Raw genomic sequence first — 20720 nt, 5'->3', positions numbered from 1 at the left:
TCTAATTAACATAGTAAACTTTGTTAAATATATACTCTTGTCATTTCCTCTTGTTTTGTGTAAAATTGAACTCAGCCTATTGGTTTTTTATCACCCTTTCCTCTCCCGTTAGCATTCAGTTGTCTTCCTGCCATGCACTTCCTTCATGCACTTTTTCCTGTTTGCCACATTTAGCACTCAGATGTTGCCATTATAACTGATAGTTGTCGTATTGTTACAAGCATCCTTCCCATGTGTCTTCCTTTCATATCATCAGACATGTCTTGAATGTGCAGTTATTTAACTTGTATACTGATACAGGTATTAAAAGCCCAGATACCCTCAATGTACATAAAATTTGTTTCTGCAGAATTACTTGAAGAACATCAGCATTAGGAAGTCCAATACTTGGTAGTTAGGAAATTAAATGAACAATTGTCTTTCATGGGCACTATACTTCTGAATATCTGGCTTAATAAAAAAAAAAAGTGCCTTGCTTGTGTAACATAATACTTGTAACCTATATTAAAAGTTTGAAGCTACTGTGGTTATTGTTTATATAAATCCTCTCTATCACTTCAAGCTTTAATGAGAAATGCAGTTTGCAGTAAAATAAATAGTTTGAGCCAGTATTCTGCCTCTTGCTTGCTGTGAAATTATATCCATAAATTGAGCTAGGCAGGTGAGGTGGTTTTGTTTGTACTGCCAAAAGCAATGCTAATTCTTGCACATGCCAGCAGTTCCTATTGCATTGTGATGGTGAAGTGGTAGAACATGCACCGAAACATAAATGTTGTTGTTCCCGCACCCCCCCAAACGGAAATTTTTGCTAATGGCATGTCAGCTTGCCACAACTCCGATCACCTCAGTAAGAGGTTGCAGTAGTAATAAGCACTATAACTTTATCGAAATGAATGATGATTTATGCATGGAAAATATTTTCTTAGATTAATTATAGTACATGTCCTAGCCAGAATCTGTTGTCAATTTTCTTTTCAAGGTGGTAGGAATATAACTCCCAAAAAAGTTTTAAATAAAGGCAGGAAGTGAGTATTTGTGTTAGTCCTTCCTTAGGTTTTTATATATGTAAGGTGGTTCTTTTGTGTGTGTTTAATTCAGCAAATCTCGTGGAGAAGACTTAAACAAGCACTTTCTTGATGGCCTGCATGCGCCCTTTTGTTTTTTTTATAGTTCTGTTACTGAATTAGCAGCAACTGTATTATTATTTTTTAAATACTCTTGTCCTTTAATTTTCTCTTTATTAACATTTTGATATATTCATTCTGTTGAGCGTAAGTACAGGTGAATTCACCATATAGGATTTGTCCTGCTTCCTAGGAGGGCTCGGACTGTCCTGGTGACTGGAAGATGCCATGCTTCACAGCTCTGCAAGTCCTCCAGGACACTGTCTGAATGCACAGACATTAGGTCTAGTGTTGTGCTTTAGGTGGTTGAGCCCTGCCAAAATCCGGAGCCATGTTTAGATGTATATTTCGTGTATTAAGTCTGTAGGTCTGGAAGAATTTGTGAGCCTGGTTTCTTCACAAGGTGTAGAAAGTGGCAATATAATGTATCTGTACTTAAAATGATTGTGGAAGTAATGTAATTAAATTGATAGCTGCATTGCTACAAAAAGTAAACCTAGAATACAGATGAGCTTGAAGCACAGACCTGAATTTATCCAATCCAGATAAGTTACTGTAGACAATAGTGTTCATCATAAATTTACCATTTATGTAATAGAACACAAAATGACACATTTTTTAAAATAAAATCTCTGCAATGAGGGGAAGTAATGGATTAAGAAATTCTTTTTCATCTAATGATAATCGAACCATAAACTGCACATATATTATGCAGAGGAAAAGCTAACATGGAATTCTCAAACAATTGTCGTCATCATTGTCCCCCATTCAGAGGACAGTAAATTAATGGAGTAAGTCTGCTCATTTCAGTAGCCTTGGTAGGTCATTTAGCTGTCAGGACAGTGGTTCTCTCAAGCCTGCACAGTACTGCCATTCACATTACCAGTCATACTTAAGTACTTAACTGAGCCTTACAAAGCCGTTGAGGCTATTACTCAATGGTGAATATGCCTTCTGTTGAAAGCATATGGAAACGGGTCGATATTGGGGAATAACACTAATGACATAGCCTACTTGTTTCATGTGGGAAATTCCCTTCTGTTACATGGGCCAAAACAAGAGAACATTAACTGGAATCAGCCTTCAGAAAGGCTTAACACCTAGCCGTGTAGGTACCTTTACTATTTAGTTGATGGAGATGTGTTTTAACGTGTTGAGTTGATATGCACATGGAGGCTTGGATGGCTTACACCATAGCCTTGGCTAGAAGGGATACTGCCTGTCAGCTCTGATCAGAACTTGCTTTTATTGCTCAGCAAAATGAATATCTTGGTAGTAGTCAAGTTAATGTTTTACCTCATTAAACTGCTGTCTAATGAGAAGTATGGTGATGTTATACTGATAGTAGAAATACGTAACTTCTTATAGGGAAGAAATCTTACCAATGCTTATATGTGCTGTGTATTTCCATGTATGCAGTCTTCTTTTTTTAATGAAAGAAAATGCAGATCATTGCCATGATGATCTGTGTGTTTCACTTTTAGACTCTTTGGTAGCTTCTTGTTAGGTCAATTTAAACACTTCATACTTGCCATTAAGAAGCTATCAGTTCTTTAATACTTAAGCCAGATAAACTGATAATTCCTCTTTTGAATATTATAGGAGATCTACAGTACTTAGTTAAAAAAAAAAAAAGTTACACTGGAGTAGTACGCTGTCTTCCATTATTTTAATGGGGAGGCAGGGGGAATCCTTCTAAACAGAAGTGAAATGAATGGAGATGTACTACCAGATTACTATTTTAACTAGTAAATGAATGAGAAGACTAAATGTCTAACCGATGCTTTTTCTCTTAGCATAGGCTTGCTTTGCCTTTCTCTGAAATCTGAGACACCCAATCCTTGGCCAGTGGCTGGGCCTGAATTTCTTAAGAAGTGTGTTAGTTCTTTTTTTCTTTGTTTTCCTCCTTTTATGACTTTGGTTTCAACAACTAGTGAGGTGAAACTGAGAGGTCCGCAAGATTTTATTCAGAATTGATGTTTATTTATATGATGTAAGAGAGGATTGCATCAATTTATATTTAATTGTAAGGTAAGTTCAGCAGCAAGGTGGATTTTTTGTAGTGTCAGACTGCAAATTTTTCAAGGCTCTGACTGAAATCAGATGATTAAACCTTATTTGCAGTTAAAAATGGTTTGCAAACAAATGATCTCACTGGTGTTTACATCTGTAGGTACTTTGATCTGTCTGTGGGAGTCTGAGTCCTGTAAGAGCTTGGCATTCTTTTCAATAGCTACAGTGCTTCTTGCTTCAGTTGAAGAAGGAGCTTAGTTGCTTATGTTGTGACTTCATGTGGAGACAGTTTACAGTCTGGCATATGGTGTTAACGTCAAATTGGCAATAGTTAACCTTACGATGACAACCTGTAAACTGGAAATTCAAAAGCTGCTGCTATAGCCACCGGTACCTACTTGCAGCAATAGCAGTGCCACTGAAAAAAAAGAATATGCCAGCTGGTAATCGTGTAAAATACTGTGGTTATCCTAAACTGGCCTTACCTATGGGTTGGAGACCTTTGTCTGAAGTACGGTGAAAGACCAAAGCAATCCATTTTTAGTGCCCTGAAGGGGCACTAAATGGTAACATTAAAAAATATGGCATAGTCAACTAATACAGCGTTATTTGAGGAACAGAAGGTAGTTTTCAGCAATTGCAGGTGGTTCTTCATAACAAATAAATTCCGATCACCTAAGAGGTTAATTGTTCAAGAAGAATCTAGATACTGTCTTTTCCAACAACACATGAATATCCTCTCGTGTGTGCTTTTTTCTACTTAGCTATCACAGTGATAAAGAAAATAAAGAATACAAAGATATAAAGGAAAGGAACTTTTCCTGCATGAAGAACTTAAGTTCCTGTTTCATTATTTGTGCAGGAAAGTTTCATTAACAGAATCTTCCTGTTATCCACAGATGGTGTGAGAAAGGGTCTTGAAAGTCATGTTGTACTATCAGCGTGGTTTGTTTTCTATACGTGTGGTACAAAACTGACTGGACTGAACAGTTCGACATGTCTTTACTAACTTGGAAAATAGGTTGTATATAACTTATAAATATCTCCATTGAAGGGCTTGATGTTCATTTTAGGTAAGGAATATATTTGGTCTTGAATGATTCCGAAGAAAAGGAAGTATGAGATAACTTGTCCTGATCACAAGGGCAAGCATAAAACACAGCTAGTTTGTGTGACATAGTTAAACTGTCAGTTACTGCTTACAGTCTACTTTTTTTTCCAATTTAACTCTTGTTAGAGCTGCAGACATTTTCCCTGTGTTCCGTAGTACTAATGTGCCTGAAAACAAGGTATCCGACAATATAGAACCATGTTCTCTTATATCTTTTTTCCATTAGTAATGAATTAAGTTAATTTTGCTCATCTATCTGGAACATAGTTGCTATGCACTATATTTGCATAGATAACTGTCTAATTAATAAGGTTCTTCTTTCCAGGATTTCAAAATCCTTGGCTGAAAACAGTAACAGAAAAGCTGTCTGGAAGGCTCTTGGGTTAAGGGGAAAAAATGTTTCTTTTTCTTAGTTGTTAGATGAGTGAGTTGCAGGTGTTTGAAATGCCTTTTTTATCTTACCTGTTCACCATGATGGTGCTTTTCTTTAACTCAGATGTTGTGCCAGCAGTTTTGTATATGGCTGAGAGTCTTTCTAAACCTAGTGGTGGCTTCCAGGTTTTTAGTTCGTATCCGTGGATCTTTTCTTCCACAGACTTTCTTTGTGAAGTTGTTTAGCACCCTCACCATCCTTTGGCAAGCTGCAACAGCTTAGTTGCATTTTATCTGAAGAATCATTACCTTTTTTTTTTTTATTATTTTGAACCAAAATCCAGGTATAAATACTACCGAGAGCATGTATAACTGCCACAGTCTTGGCTAGGTTAACACTTGCTGATGCATTAGCATGGACTGACACAGAGACTGCTTCATCACTTGCCCTTGTAAAGCCTAAATGCTTAAGCTCTTCTTTTTCTTGATAGTTGCAGCTGTGGAAAGTCTTTCTGCTGAGACATCGGGTTTGTAGGGGGTGTTATCAAGCTTATTGAAGTGAGACTGCTGTTGATACAAAAAGGTTTGATATGAAACTAGGACAGAGTGACCTGAAACTGGGATGGCTTGACTGTCTCGCCAAATACAGGTACTGTGATATCGTGCATTGACTCTATGCACGTAGAAACTGACTGGGATTAGCATGTAGCTGGATGGCATAGTGCTGTCACTGTGAAAGGGGGCAGTGACCCCTTTTAAGGGGGTAGAGAGGAAAGAATTGTCAATTAAAATCCCAAGTCTCCCAGGAGAAGAACTGCATCAGAGCAATGATTTGATTACAGCAAATCAGTGAGTGGTGTATTAATCACCAGTATGAGATATCAAATCATTCGCAGCTTATGTTTTGCTATACCTCTGTGCAATGTATGCTCCTGAGCAAAAATTTGTCCTTGCCTTTTCTTTGTAGTGCACTTGATCATCTAAAATAGTAACTCTAAGAGCTCTTTTATTAGAACAGATGGTTGAAAAATAAATAACTGATTTCCATTACTACTTATTTCCTTCGCTTATCAGTTGCTTCTTTTACAGGTTAAGGATTTCTGGTTTACTTAGTTGGACCTTGCAGCTGTCCCATGCTTTGGATCACTTTTACTGCCTCCTTCTGAACTTTTTCTAGTATCTGTAACGTAAGGGAGGGATGAGATCTTCGCACAGTATTGGGAAGATAGGCATGTCATGGAAACAGAGTAGCAACCTTCAATTTTATTCTGACCACTACTGAGTATTGAGCTCACAGTTCCACAGAATTCAAATATGCCTGGCATAGCGTAGTATTATGTATTAACAAAATTGCTGATGACATGACATCTGTGTTCATACAGTTTATGTATGGAGAAGATTTAATGTTCTTGAAGATAAGAAGTAAGCTTAATATAGATGGCATGTCTAGTGAGACGTGTACCTGTTGGTGTTATTTTTATCCCTTGCACATACAACTTGAACAGCAGGTGGGAAATACTGGCCAAAACTAAACAACCCCAAAGCAGGAAAAGGGCAACCTAACAGCTAAAACCTGTTTCTTTTTTTAAATAATAAAAAAAAAAGGAAGTAGCTAAAAGGCTCTTAGAGAATAAGAGAAAGCAACGTGATCTCATGCATGCAGAAAATAGGCTGCTTTTCTTTCACAATCTTCCCTGTCTGATTAGTACAGTAATAACAGATATTTTAAGGGGAATGTAAAGCTGACCAAATAAAAAAAAGGGGGGGGGGGGGGGGAAGGGGGGGGGGAAGCACTTCTCCTGGCTGATAACTCTGCATAGTGTGTTTATCATAAAGCATTTCTTCCATCACCAATGGGATGGACATCAAGAACAGTGTGGTGGACAACCCCAGGAAAAAAAAAAGTGAAAAGAAACCTGAAGGAAATAGGCTTGTCTTTATTTTTTTTTTTTTTTTTCAGGCTAAGTGGTCAAAGTAGTCTTCAGGGACCAAAGGCTTATTTTTTTTATATTTTATTTTTGGTCTTATGTATTAACATTGTACCATGTTTTCATTATTTTCTTTCTATTTTTTCTTCTGCCCTGAACCTTTGCCTGGTGATGGGGAGCCTTTACTCATATTTCGCTGACGTGCAGTGAAGGTTCAGCTATCCTAAGGGGGAAGTCAGTCGCAGAATTCATTACACAATGTGTTTGCGGCTCTGTGACCTGTTCTACTGCATTGTTTGCTAGTTGGGTTTGACTTCAATTATCTTCCTTGCCTGGCCAGTGAGTAAAAGCACCACTGGAAGTTATACAACGCTGTAAAATTCAAGAACCTGTGGTTGGCCAATGAAGATGCAAGCTTATTAGGCTAGATCGTGGAATAAAGTGTTCTCTGCTGGATGAAATGATTGTGAGCAAAATTAAGTAACAGATTTGGGGGAAACAAATAATTGTGGGGGAGAAAAAGCACCTGTAATTATGAAAACAAGCTATTTTTTTCCTTTATAAGAAAATGAAAATATAATAAAACTCAGAGTGCATTACTGTTAAGCACATTCTTCTGGGCTTTCTTCCCATTTTGTTTAAGCCCCATCTGCCTTTAAGTACTCAGCAGCATATGTTATAAATTTGTTTGCTTTTGCGATATATTCTGTCTTAAATTTTCCATGTTATAGTCTGTCTCATTGAGGCTTTTGATGAGGTGGCAATGGAAACAGTTTAACGGAGTCTTCTGTCTGTGGCTTGATACAGAGCTGGGAAGCCTTTTGCCAACACCGTTGTGATCAAGCACATGATTTCATGTAATGCTAATAAGTGAAGGAAGTTCAGGTCTCTGTAATGCTAAGATTTCAAAAAAAAAAAAAAATCATTTTTACTGTGTCTAATCTAAAGGTATGTATGACTTGTATGACTGTTTTTTTTTTCTTTCTCTCTTGTGATGGCACCTTTAAGTTATTTCATCCTGGACTGTGTGATGGAACTGGGAGGAGTGTGTTTGTCTTTCTTGCATTGTCCTTAGTTTTCCTTTTGCCAGCCCTGCTGCGTGACCCAGATGAGAAAGTTGCATGGTTTTGTACAGAAAGAACCAAGTCAGACTGAAGGGGCTGCAAGGTTAGTAAACTGAGACAAAGGAAGCAAAAGGAGTAGGCAAGATGGTGGAATGATTGGGTCTGGGCTTAGTTTAGCCACGTGGATTGAGAAAAGGATAAATGAAAGGAAATTAGGAAGAAGGCAGGAGAATAAAGCGGGAAGGAAAAGGAATGGAAATGAAGGGAATGGGAAAGAGTAGGTTTTGGGAGGTTTTGTGTGTTCTTTGCATACCCTGTTGTACGTGGATGCTTCCATATGTAGCCATGCTTCCATATGTAGCCATCAATGGAGGGCACATATGGGTTCAAGTCCTTTCAAAATGGTTGGAGATGGTAGCTGTTTTGAGAGAGAGCTCTCTTATGTTGTGTTTTCAAGAGAACACTATCTTTTAGCTCTGCTGAGGGAGAAGCTTTCATTTTGAATAACAGGAAAGGAAATGACCGTGAAGAGTCACTAAAATCTTTTCTATCGGTCACAGTAACGTTTGTAATTATCTGACATGTTTTTGTCATCTCTTGTTATTTGAGATCATTCAGCATTGTCAGTCTTACATTTGGAATTTCATAAAAGACCTGATTTTTATTTTCATTACCTGGTGCAATGAAATTACATAGTCTGTGATCAGAATAAGCCAAATAATTGAGGGAATTGAGAAAATGTTTGGCTTGTATGTAGTAAGGTGTTCAGCTGTATTATTTAAACTCAGCTTACTTCTTAATTTGATATGGTAGAATAGTGCTTCAGAATTAAGCTCGTCTCCTCAGCCCTGGCTAAGGAGGCTGGTATACCTCAGTGATGCTCCCCTACATTTCATTGGCTTTGTTCTGTCACCTCAAAACACCTTTCCCTTGGTTATCCTGATTTGTCTAACCTCTAACTTATTCTGGTATGTTCAGATACTTTATAGATAATATTTCTTCTCCCTCCTCCTAAAAGAAAAAAGATATGGTACGGAGGAGGATTAAGGTAACTTTTTTCATTATCAGCCTGTTTTAAAGGTGTGTCACCCAAATACGTTGTGGTATTTCCAGAACAATGGACTTAAAGCCCTTTTCTGCAAAGATAGATGCATCTAAATGATGTTTAAGAACAGGATGTGCCTGTTGAGAACAATGGGAACGCTCAGATGCATGAAGCTATTTGGGCATGGAGGATTTCTGGGATTGAGGCCTTAGAGTATAATTATTGTGATGAAATCTCTTTGAAAGCAAGCTACTCTATAAACCTGCTGTTTACATATGAGCTTTCTTATGCACTAAATTGGCTGTTTTTAATGGGTTCTCAGTCACTGAAAATAAAGCTATTGTAAAACTAAATTTAGGCTTTACAAGTGTTCATAACATCATATGCTCCATAATACCCAAAATACCACCTTAACTACAGACACCATTTCACTAGCTACAATTTTGGGTTTTGCAGGACTTCACAATAGAAATAACTGACATGTTCTTGAATATACAGTTATCAGACAGTTAAAGGCAGACACTTCTTCAAATGAGTTAGAAAAGGAAGACTTTGGAAACATTAAATTGTATAGACTTTTAGAGATGGATAAAATGACTGTCTTATTTTGGTCAGGTTAGCATGCAGTGTCTTTCTCTTTTTGTTTTGCTGCTTAAAATAAACAAGACCAGCGTGTAGGGAAGGTAATACATGCGGTGGCAGTGGTTATGAACAATGAGAACACAAGCTGCTGGTAACTGAGAAGGGAAAATGACTGTTCTGCTTTTTAGGATGATAAAAAGAACTGTGTTTGGCAGCCTGTCTACGAGCGGTGACCTTGGAAGAGCTATTGTAATTTAATATTACATAGGCTCATAAAGATTTATGTAGCAAATACAAAGTTGTATCTGTTTAACATTGCAGACTTTATTTTCTGTCATAGCAAAGGTTTTATCAGGTAAGTCTTCTAGCTAGTTATCCTTTATCTTTTCCAGTCCGGTCTGGATTTTAGACTTCCGTAGAAACTTTGCATGGGCCTTAATCCAGTGAACAGGTTTAGGTTACCAGGTTAGCCATTTCTCTGCTCTAACAAATTTTTATTGTCAGTTCAGAGGCCTTCAGTAACAATATCTTAAACTAGTGGTGGTCTTCCAGTCTGTGTTATACAAGTTCTCTATAACCTCTAGTCCATACTTTTCTCCAGTGTGGAGTTGAGTTTGTAGTGTTGTCTTTTGTAATCAACATATAATAAATGCGCTAACAGTTCATTCTCTAATAATTCTTTCTTCAGATTACCAAAATTGGTAATCTTTCTGCCACAAATGACTTTCTTTAGATGTAGTAGAAGATTCTTTCTAGGTATGGAATTAAGAATGTGCAAGAGTTTCTATTGCACTTCCTTTTAAGTTAAAGTCCTATGGATCACTTAGAGTTCAGAGGTGGTTTTATGCTGAAAATTTTGGGCGGCTTCTGTGGTGCCTGGGAGTGTTTTTTTCAGTGATACCAGTGGGAGTAGGATAGCACTTTTGTGACTGTGTATACATAGTTACAAAAGTCATTGTCTGTCTTTCTCCTGACTTTTCATTGTTTAAGATATATCTTATTTAAGGGTTTTAGGTGTTCATTTTTGGGTGGATATTAAATCCTCTAGGTTTTCCTTTTTTTTTTTTCCACTTGCAAAAATGGATTAATGCATATAGGGTCTGAAAGTCACTTATGGATGCTCACAAACTTGAGGATTGAGTAGTTCTTGTTGAAAAGGTGATTGTAGGAGGCCACCCTTCAGAAAGCAATTCTTTGTATAGATGACAGCAAATGGAGATGTCTCCAACTCAGAAGACACCAATATTTTAGAACTGAGTTATCTCCAGGGTTACCTCTGTCTTAGAGACAAGATAGAGTTTTTTTTTTTTTTAACTTTAGTTTGCTACAGGGCTCACACGCATTTCTTCTTTTATTCTCACACTTTTATATTTTAAAATCTCTATATACCAGCATTTTCTCAACACTTGTACTGGAGCCATATTTTTAAGATTTGATATATTACAGGTCTGTGAAGCAAGTATAGTGTTTCTTTATCCTACTCTGTGCTCAGCAAGATCAGATACAGTATGTGGCTTGTAACATTGGCAATGGCTTATAAAAACAAACAACTTCCTTAAGGACCCATTTGGAAAACTGTTTAAGAAACCAATGCATTTGAAAACTAACATGGTTGGCTATCAGTCATAGTACAGAGGTGAAAAGGCAAGCATGGTAAAATGAATCCCTTTCCTTCTGTCCTGTGTGCATGAAACTGAAGCCAGGCCTTGATGCTGCAGATGGGCACCGTTCTCTGCACAATCTGTGTGTAAAAGATCTCATGTGAAACAAGTTTTGTATCACAAATTGCCAGATAGGAACAGTATAAGGTTGTACAGCAAACATACATCGTATCTGTATATGAGTGTATAGAAACATCAGGTTCAATGCAAGCACTCCTGCTGCACATGCCTGTGTATCTGCATGTGCACATGCTTCATCAAAAATACCATTCCATTATTTTTGTCTTAGCAGTATTCAGACTGAAAATAAATTATTTCAGAAAACCCATCTGTTATGAACCAATCAGCGCTAATGCAATTCTAGTTCTTGTGTCACGTGCCTTTGAAAGCAAATGCTTAAATATTTGCTTTTAATACCAAGGTAGCAAGAAGCAGTATATTTATATACATGGAAATATATGGGCAAACTGCTGTTTTTGTGCATTTAAAGTGAGTTAAGCCGTTATGTCTTCAGATATTCATTACTGAAGTGCTTAGGTTTTGCCCAAGCTGTGTCAGTAGCTGTTTCATCGGGTGTCCCCCAGATGCCTGGGTTAGCGCTTGGGGCTGCCACGTCAGTGCCTGTGCTTCTTACGGGACTCGGAGCATTTGGCCATTGTGTAGTGCAGCGAAAGCCCGAGTAGGGACTTGTGTTTACTGCGCTGTGTTTTTTTTCTCATTTCTCTTCCCTCTGAGCTTTTTAATAGAATATGGATGTTGTGCTGTTATAGTACCACAATAATCACCCCGAAGCACGGGGAGAGACGGGCACAGTGCACCCAGCTACGCGCTGTCATGCCGCCGTTGCTGCTCGACGTTACCCCTGCAGCTGGCTGCTGCGGGGGGAGGTTAGCCCCCGCAGCGGGGCAGCTCTTCCTCAGCGCTCGCCATCTCCCGCTGGGAAAGCCGTGGCCCCACCAGCGCCGTGTGCTCTCCCACGTCCCCCGGGCGGCCGCGGGGCTGGTGGCCGTGCAGCCCCTGAGGGGGCCGAGAGCCCGCCTCAGTCGGCCCGGCCCCGGCTCGCGTCAGCCCCCGCCCGGGCGGCCCCGTGCCCCGCCCCGTGACGCAGCCGCCGGCGGGCCCTGGCGGCGCCTCCCCGTGACGGCACGGGGCGGGGCCCGCTCCTGCGCCCCGGCCGCCTCCGGCTGCGCGTCCGGCTCCGGCTCCGCTGGGGGTCCCAGCGCGGCATGGCCCCGGCCCCGGCCCTGGGCTGACAGCAGCCGCCGCCCCCCCGCGCCGGCGGCCCTGCTGCTGGCGCCGCGGCCATGGACGCCCCTGCCGATCCCTACCTGCCCTACGACGGGGGAGGAGACGGCATTCCGCTCCGCGAGCTGCACAAGCGAGGTACCGCCGCGGGCACCCGCCCGCCGCCACAGCGCCCCCGCCGGGCTCCGGCCGCCGCCCCTCCCGCGCACCCAGGCGAGGCGGCCCGGGGCTGAGCAGGCCCGAGCGGGCAGGCTCCGCGGGGCCGCCCGCCCTGCCCCACCGGCACGGCCGTCGCCCTGCCGGGGGGCCCGGAGCCTCCTCTGCCTGCCCCGGGGCACGGCCCGCCGGCGGCTGCGGGAAGGGGGAGCGGGAGCCGCGGGAGGGCGGCGCGGCCCCGGAGCTAGGGCTGAGGAGAGCGGCGGGGAGCGGTCCCCTCTGCGCCGCGGCTTGCGAGGGGGCAGGTGGAAAACTAGGCAGCGTTGCCAGAAAAAGCCTCTTCTGAGCCTGCCCTTTGCTTCTTACCCCCAGCTTAGAGCAGAACGGCCGCTGTAAAGATGCGCTATCTCAAAATAGCGAGACAAGTTCGAGTAGGAATGAATGAGTGACGCCTCGAAATTCTGAGGACGTCTCCCATTTCACTGGATTAGATGCTTAAACCTTCGCGTTTAAGAACAGTAAACGCGATAATTGCTCACTTCAGTTTTGTTTAAATCGGCTAATTTAAAATTAGAAGCTTATCAACATTTATGGCTGCTGGCGATGGCATTAAAGAGGAGGTACGCTGAGAATAAGGGTCATTTACATAAGATTATTTTTTTCCCCTCTATTTTAGGCTGTTGTGTCTTTCCTCATCATCTCTTACTTGTTTACATAAATTAGGTCACACTTTCTTTTGTTTTCATCTGGCATCTTCATCTGTTTTAATGCTTTACACAAAAGGTTATTGTTGTCTTTTTATGATTCTTACGGTGTTTACCAGCATGTGTTAAGAATGTCAACAAGTTCTAACATGGCTTAGGGTATTCTAAGACAAGGAAATTTTTAACCTTGTGCTACTGCTTTTTGACCACAGTATTCTCTGCCCAGATCATAATTGTATAGCAGGTAGCTGGGTAGTTTTCTATGTCAAATTTTAGAATCCCTTACAAGAAATTGAGGATGGTCCTTTCCTAATACATCTGCGAGGTGTGAAGTAGATCTCTTCAGATTGCTTTCGTTTTTCAGATAGGTGTGAAAATGAGTTGGCTGTACATGCTGATTACCTGAAATGGTAGAGTGTAGATCCCTGCTAAACATCCCTGTTAATTACACTTTCAAGCTCTGCAGATTATAGTTAGACATTGAAACCTGATCAGTTTTATTATATGCCTGGAAACTAGCAGATTTTAGTTGATTTTGCAATACAAAAAGTAGAGAACTGCAGTGCAAAATGGTGTCTGGCACGTTAGAGTTTAGCTTTTAAGCATACGATCTACAAACACTGTAATAAAAACAGTCGGGCTGGACTGAGTGTTTGCGTCTCGGTGACATCACAAGGCACCAGCGGGAGAATTCCCTGATGTGACTGGTTGAGTTTTGCAGTTGTTCCATTGAATTCTGTTGCTTCCAGTATTCAAACCCAGTGCTTATTCAGTTTGCTACTGTGAGCTCTGATTAAAACAGCCAAACAAAACTCCACGATTTTGATTGCTGCCATAATCTCCTGCAAATCTTAATTTGTCAAGTGCATATGACTCATATGAAAATTGCTTCTCCAGACCATAGTTTGTGCCACAGATTTCATTAAAATTTGTGTATATTTCCTGCTGATCTGTAATACCACCGTAATCCTTGTTACTGTCATTAGCTATCAAAATAAGTCTTAAAAATGGGAACAAAGGCTTAAACTTAAAGTGAATTCTTTATACTTGTTACATTAGCTACAAATCTGGGCAAAGATACTACCAAGATGTTTCTCCCTCATGTAGATTTCAGAGCATTATAATAACAAGTTAGGAGAAAATAGATAAAGATACTTTGAGAAAAGAAACATAGTTGTTAAGGCCTGTGGAATTTCTTTCTTTATTCACATACTGACAGCTTGGTCCTGCAGCATAACGTTCACTACTTGCAAAACTGCTTTGTAACAGCAAAGCATTTGTTGTACTAATTGAGTGCAGTGGCTCGCCTGAAGTGACTGAACCTCAACAACGACGAAAGGACTGTTTAACACATTAGGGGTCTTTGAGGTTTAATTAACAGGCTTTACTAACGGTGGATGAGATGAAATGCAAAATATTGTACTTATTATTACATTTGACCCATTGGCTTGCATTAGGAAGATATTTTAGTTTTCTTAGTGGGAATATGCTGTGAAACCTCAAACGGAAATATTCTTAACATATGACAAGATAAACAATTAATACATATTTACTACTTGTCATTTTATTGGTGGGGGGGAACAAGTAGTGTCCAATAATATCTGTTTTTGTTATCTGGCCTTCCTTTAACCTCCTCTGTCCTAATACTTCTCTTTATGTGGTACTAAACACGTAATTCCAGACCTCCTTACCCTCCCAGGTATACTGAAATATAACTACAGGAACAGAGTTCACTTCTAGTCTTTTCTGTGGTAATAAAATGAGTTAAAAATACTACTTCTCTCCTTTAGAAAGCATTTTTAAGTCCTGATTCAGGGCTGCATATATAACAAGTAACTGACATGTACACTTTCTCAGAAGAATTTATTATATATAATAAGCCACATACTGTAATATATATTGTATAAATAAATTGTTCTTTGTGTTACTCATTTGTTTGCCCTTGGATTTATTTTTGCATCATTCTTTTTAGCTGGACCCATATGATAGTTCCTAATTATCAGCATCTCGTTTGTCTTCCAGCTGTTCACGGACATGTTCACACTCCGTGATTTCCACTCCCCTCTTTTTACCCCCCTCTCCCCCCCCCAAATAAGCAATGATTTTGCCATTCTTTAAAAGTTTGAAACATAAGCAATAGCAATACATATATAGCAGTCAAGCTGTCAGTTGTAAAACGTGAGCGTCAACAAGCATGGGGGTTGTTAACCCACCCGTATAAACATAAATGCATTTTAGATTTTGAAAGTCCTTAATCAAAATTAGTGAAATGCTCTTCCATTAATAATTTGCAATTGAGTTGGTAGCCAGGAGATGTGAGAAATATGTGCATTAAGGGCATACCAGTTTACATGGTTGTAGTAACCATAACTTATTGTGCACTGGCGGGCCACCCACCATTGCATGAAGGTGGTTACAATAGCCTGCAGCTTACAACATGCTATGAGCAGTGGGGAAGTCTTCGAGATGTGCTAGTATCTGAGGTATTAGAAAGCTAATGAGCAAATCAATATTAGGCCTTTCATGGGCCTGAACATGGCCTGATTTGGGATAATCATATTGGCAGAATTTTTCTTCTTGTTGCATCCTGTCTTTGCCCTTCAAAAGAGTATCTAAGTAATTGTTAAGTACATGCAGCAGCAGTGTTTAGAAATGTGATTATCTAAATTTCTCTTGTCCTGGCTATCGCCTTGGCCATTGTTAGATGCTAGATTACTTCCTTTTGTAAGGTTTGCTTTACGTAACATTACATCTCTTTATACCTTTTTGTTTTTCTCATCTCTTTCTTGCACGGTCCATATTTTTAAGTTGTAAATTTAATAGATTGAGGACCCCCATAACTCTTCACTTGCATATCTGAAGTCACTATTTGTTTGGGCCATAACTAAAGTAATAGTATAGACCATTCTCCATGTACTTTAAGATAAGAAAATGAATATGTAATAATACATGTTTTTCTTCCTCCTGCATCAAAAACAGAAAGAGAAGTGATTCTTCCACCTAAAGTCAAAAGACAAAGATAATTATGCGTTTTTTTAATGTGCTATATGCATTGAGCGATATTTCACCTGTTCTTTGCCCTTTTCTCAGATTCCTGTGTGTTTGCAGTGGATACAGGTTCTCAAAAGTCTTTGTTTTCACTCTGAGGTGCTACTATTCAGCTTTCACTTAACTCTTGCTTTTTTAAAGGCTTTTTTTTTTTTTAACCCAGATTGATTTATTTATTTTTATTTTTGCCAGAAGTAATGGAGGGGAAGGGGTTATTTACTACTCACTGCTTCTGTCAGGCATTTTGATAGTTTTCCCTGTTTTTCAAATCTTGTTCTGAGTCTTCCAGTTTCCTGGTATATTTGCCAGCTGACTTTTTTTCAGTTGCTGCATATATAGTTTTGTCATTTTGTATGAATTTGGTTGTAATGCAGAGAGCAATTTGTAGCTTGTGAACCTTATGATGTGATGCAGTTTAAGAAAATCAACTAAAGAGGCTGTGAATTCATAGCTGCACACAAAGGGAGAAGTATTACTTGATTACAAAGACTTCAAAAATCATTGATCACCAGCAGTAGTGAATGGTGCATTCTGGCGTGGCGTGCTGTGCTTCTGATTCTGGAATTTAAAAATTATTTCTAGCCAGGAAAAGACAATAGTGCTTAATGGCTTTTTTTGAGTGGTTACAGACAAATTTAAATAAACTGCCAACTGTTTCTTGTCTCTTTTTTTCTTTCTTTCTTTTATGGAAAGCCTTGTGTTTTGAGGTCTGAAGATGGCTATAGAAAGAAGCTTAGGCACTAAGACATACCTTGTGTATACAAATCTTCTGTGTTACGAGTGTAAATGATCCTTACCATGTGCACTGTGCTGGGCCCTTCCCTGCCTCCATTCCCCTTGGCACCTAATACCCAAGGACACATGGGTGAAGCAAAGCCTTGGATTAGCGTCTGGCCTCTGGAAAGATACAGCCCCAGCTGATTTTAGCACTCAGCAGGTTTGGATGGTTGTGTCAGGGAGGGCTTATTCCAGCCTTTGCTCTAAACTGATTAGCTCCATTTTCACTCGCAGTGGTGCGTTTTCTTTTTTCCTCCTTTCACGCTGCTTAAAGTAAGCCAAATGAAATGTGCTGTGCTGCTGTCAGCTGGAAGGATGGCAGCTGAGCAGAATCGGCTCAGTTGTGCATCATCTAGAAAAAGGGGTGTGTGAGCAGCAGCAAGATAGAGTATTCTTGCTGAAACAGGTGTTTCTTGACAGTCTGTGTAATGCTTGGAGAAATGGGTGCTGTGCTTGCTGTGCCATTGTTATCGTTTACCCATTGCATTCACAACTCCAAAATCTTTTTTAAACAGACGTCTTCAGGGGTTTTGGGCTCTGTGAAATAGGTATTACTGTATACTGGCAGGATATTAATATTGATGTAGAAGTTCTGAATTGTTTCCAGCAGAAAGGCATAATTAAAATTTAACAAGACCCCAAGGGCCCATTTATATATTTCAATGTAACTAGTCTGACAGTTCGTTGCTGTGGAAGGGGGTGAGCTTGCCTGCCCTCCCACTCCCTCTCCCTCTCCTCCTCTTGCACTGACTATTTCTTGTCTGTCAGCACGGTACCTTAACCATGCTTCTTTATAATGTCAGTGGTTTTTTTCTTTTTGTTACTTTTGTCTGCTTAGTTGGATTAGCATAGTTGATTGGTTTACTGAGCAGATGGATGATGTGACAGAGCTGATCCAAGGGAGCTGTATGACCAAGAGTGGGATGGAGAAATGGGGAGAGCAGTGTCTCATATTTGGGAGCACTGAGTACATCCCTGCCGTGCTGGGTAGTTATGCCCTGAGAGATGTTTCATTCATGAAATGGACTAAGTTGGTGCATGCTGAGACAGGGTATGTTGTGATGTGCATTCAGAAGACGTGTATCATATGCTGTATGGCATACAGAAGTGGTCTTAGACTTCATCACAAAGTTCTGGTCTCGTTTATTCCACCAGCCACCCTCTTGAGCCTGTTCATGTCCTAGTTCTGTAGCTTGTTCTCTGTAAGCTATGCATGTGTGGATTTGTTCTCTACATGATATTGGGTAATTGTGCAGATAATCACACTCTGTAGAACCTCCTGAAAAGCTGTCATGCACTGTTTGATTACCCAGGAGGCGGTATTTGTTTTAAATACTGATTTTCTTATCATTTTTATGCAACAAGAAGGAATACAGCACAAAAGGAAGGACTCAGGAAGGATCATTGTACAGTTAAGTGGGAATTGAGAGCATCAAATGTGTTGTAAAACATGTTTCTTGTGTGAAACTGTACTTACGTAACTATGAAGCACGTGACCCCTTATTTCTTGAACTCAAAGATTTTAAGCGTACTTTCAATGGGATTTTTAAATCGCAACATGTAGAAACGAGCCTTGTTCCTCCCCGGAGGAGAGAACCCCAACAAGAAGTGAGAAGCCAGGTCTGGAGGCTCTTCAGTTCTTCATATCCAGGGACCAGGAAAGGAGGACCCTAAAGATCTTTTTAATCTCCTGGGTTCCTTCACTGGACAAATGCAGCTGCATATGACTGTCAGCAATTCAAGTTTTGATTTGTTAGTGTTTTAAAATGCTTTAGCTGGAGCATTTTTAAACTGTACCATAGTGAGTGAGTCAGTAATGATCTGCTCATATGTTTTAAAGGTATTAGTCCTTGCTGACGTTATCTTTTTAAATGGATTAGCTAGAAACTTAGCAGGTATCCTTACAAACAAGCAAGTAATCATACCCCGTGATTTTTCATCAGCTGTGTGTTGCACAGGGTTGCTTTCAAACCTCCTGAAAGAAATCTACCGAGTGACAAAAGGATGAAAGATCACTACTGGAGGAGGTGAGGCAGCCTTTGAAAATGCTCTGCATGGCACATGACAAATGCTTTGTAGTCTACTTAAGTCAGCTTTTTGTCATGTTTATCATAGTTTCAATGTCAATCAAGATTGGAGACTGCTTGTGTGAGGCATATATAGTGAGTACAAAAGAAGAGGTATTCCTTGCCTCAAGGGGACAGAAGGCAAGGAGGAAGCTGTAATGTATAAAACAGCCTGAGTGATTCTAGCAAAATATTAGTTTAGTAATTTCGTGGTTTCCTGCCTTATATCAGGAGGGACCAGCCAAATAAAGCTGGAAATTGGATCAGTGTTCGGAACTAACAGCCGTTTAGTATCGGTTCATGCTCAGAAGGAAATTAAGAAAAGCATGTACCAGTTCCTGCAAGGACTGCTTTCTCCATCAAGGCATAGTGTCCACTCAGGCTATTTTGGATTGTATTTTTTCAGTCTCATTTAAAAATAAACAAACAAAAATTAAAAACAAAAAACACCAAAGCCAACCAACCAAAAAAACTTCATCAGAGGAGAGAGCTTTTTTATGCCATTGGAATCTGCTTCCCTTATTCCGGTTTTGGCCATGCAGCACTATTACTTGGTTTTGCTGTACCTCGTTCTGATCAGGCATCCCAGGGTGCAGCGTTCTACTGTGAACCTTAATGCTTATGGCAGTTTTTTTAATTTTTTTTTTTTCTTTCAGTACTGTGCAAGCTACTTTCTTAAAACTATTGGAATTGGGAACTCGGAATCCAACTGAGTCCCAACATTTCATATCCATGGCTTGTTGTGTGTTTTTATTTATTTATTTTTTTTGGTGTGTTTTGTTTTTGGTGAGGTGAGGATGCTACAAAGCATTCCTTCAGTAGCCTGTACGCAGCACTGCTCAGCATCATGATGTCATTAATATGCAGAGGTTGTTGGGAGTGTACAGGCAGTTAAAAAGATGGTTTCTGTGTTTAACATTGTAAGTAAAACATCGATTACTTAATTTAATCTTTATGTCTGTTTTTTTCCCCTGTTTTAATCAACTTCACTTGAAGCAGTACTTCAGCACTCAGATCTGATTGCTGAGAGAAGATTGTGCTGAAGGCTTGGAATTACATGCGTGGAAGGATAACGAAAATCAGTTACCTTCCTAGAAAATAGCTCAGGCAAGGCCAACAGCAATTGGATCACCTAGAAAAGACAATCTCCTTGCTCTGAAGAAACATGTTACTTTTATTGTCTGGAAGCTTACTGTCTGCAAGCAGTCTGTGATTGCAGCAGCTCACTAGCTACGTGTAGAGAATACAAGATCGGTGAAGATGCTGTTGGACAATTTTGCTAATTACGGGATGCCAGCTACCTCGGGTCCTAAAGTTTTACCAAGTGTAGAAGGATTGTGTTGAATTTGCTTCGTCAGGTTTCCTGTGAGTTATATGGAGCCTCTGAGAGGACCAGTGTGTTGTTATTTTACTTCTCTGTGGTAACATGGCTTAGTTTGGAATAATTATGATAATAAAAGTTCTGCCTGTCGTTTTTTTTACCATCTGCTTCCCAGTCTAATAAAGCCTAAAGCATAGCCATACATAAGAAAAAGAAGGCTTTACTTTCTTTGCAGCTGCAGAATAGCTCAGGTGTGTACATGCAGAAAATGGAGGTGTTCTGTAGCTAGAGGCTGTGCATATATACTTTGTGTGGTAATTAATAATTTCCTGCTTGGAGATTAGAGTGTTGTGTTGAAAAATACATATGAATGGCAAAGATTTTAACAATCTGTTGAATTGAAAATAAATTTAAAACGCTTTGATGAAACTGGCATGACATGATGAGACTTTGCATGTGTTTATGCTGATGAGAATCATCATTGGCATGGCTGGAAGGAGTGC

At 39.9% G+C, this 20720-nt stretch overlaps 1 protein-coding gene across 4 annotated transcripts in view; it reads left to right on the top strand.

The window, feature by feature from the left end:
* Positions 1-20720, top strand: part of CLCN3 (chloride voltage-gated channel 3) — a 61758-nt gene that overhangs the window by 14884 nt on the left and 26154 nt on the right. Inside the window, exon 1 of one of the 4 annotated variants that reach the window (XM_083833588.1) lies at positions 12007-12283. The exons of 2 other annotated variants lie outside the window; for them this stretch is intronic. In XM_083833588.1, the coding sequence (XP_083689714.1) occupies positions 12205-12283 (79 nt within the window). In that variant the 5' untranslated portion in view covers positions 12007-12204. Of the gene's footprint in view, positions 1-12006; positions 12284-20720 lie in introns of those variants that run through there. One more of the 4 variants, XM_083833586.1, reaches the window with a different exon arrangement.

The sequence above is a fragment of the Anser anser genome (assembly GCF_964211835.1).
Source record: "Anser anser genome assembly, chromosome: 4".
Taxonomy (NCBI): domain Eukaryota; kingdom Metazoa; phylum Chordata; class Aves; order Anseriformes; family Anatidae; genus Anser; species Anser anser.
This window is presented reverse-complemented; position numbering and strand designations above follow the sequence as displayed.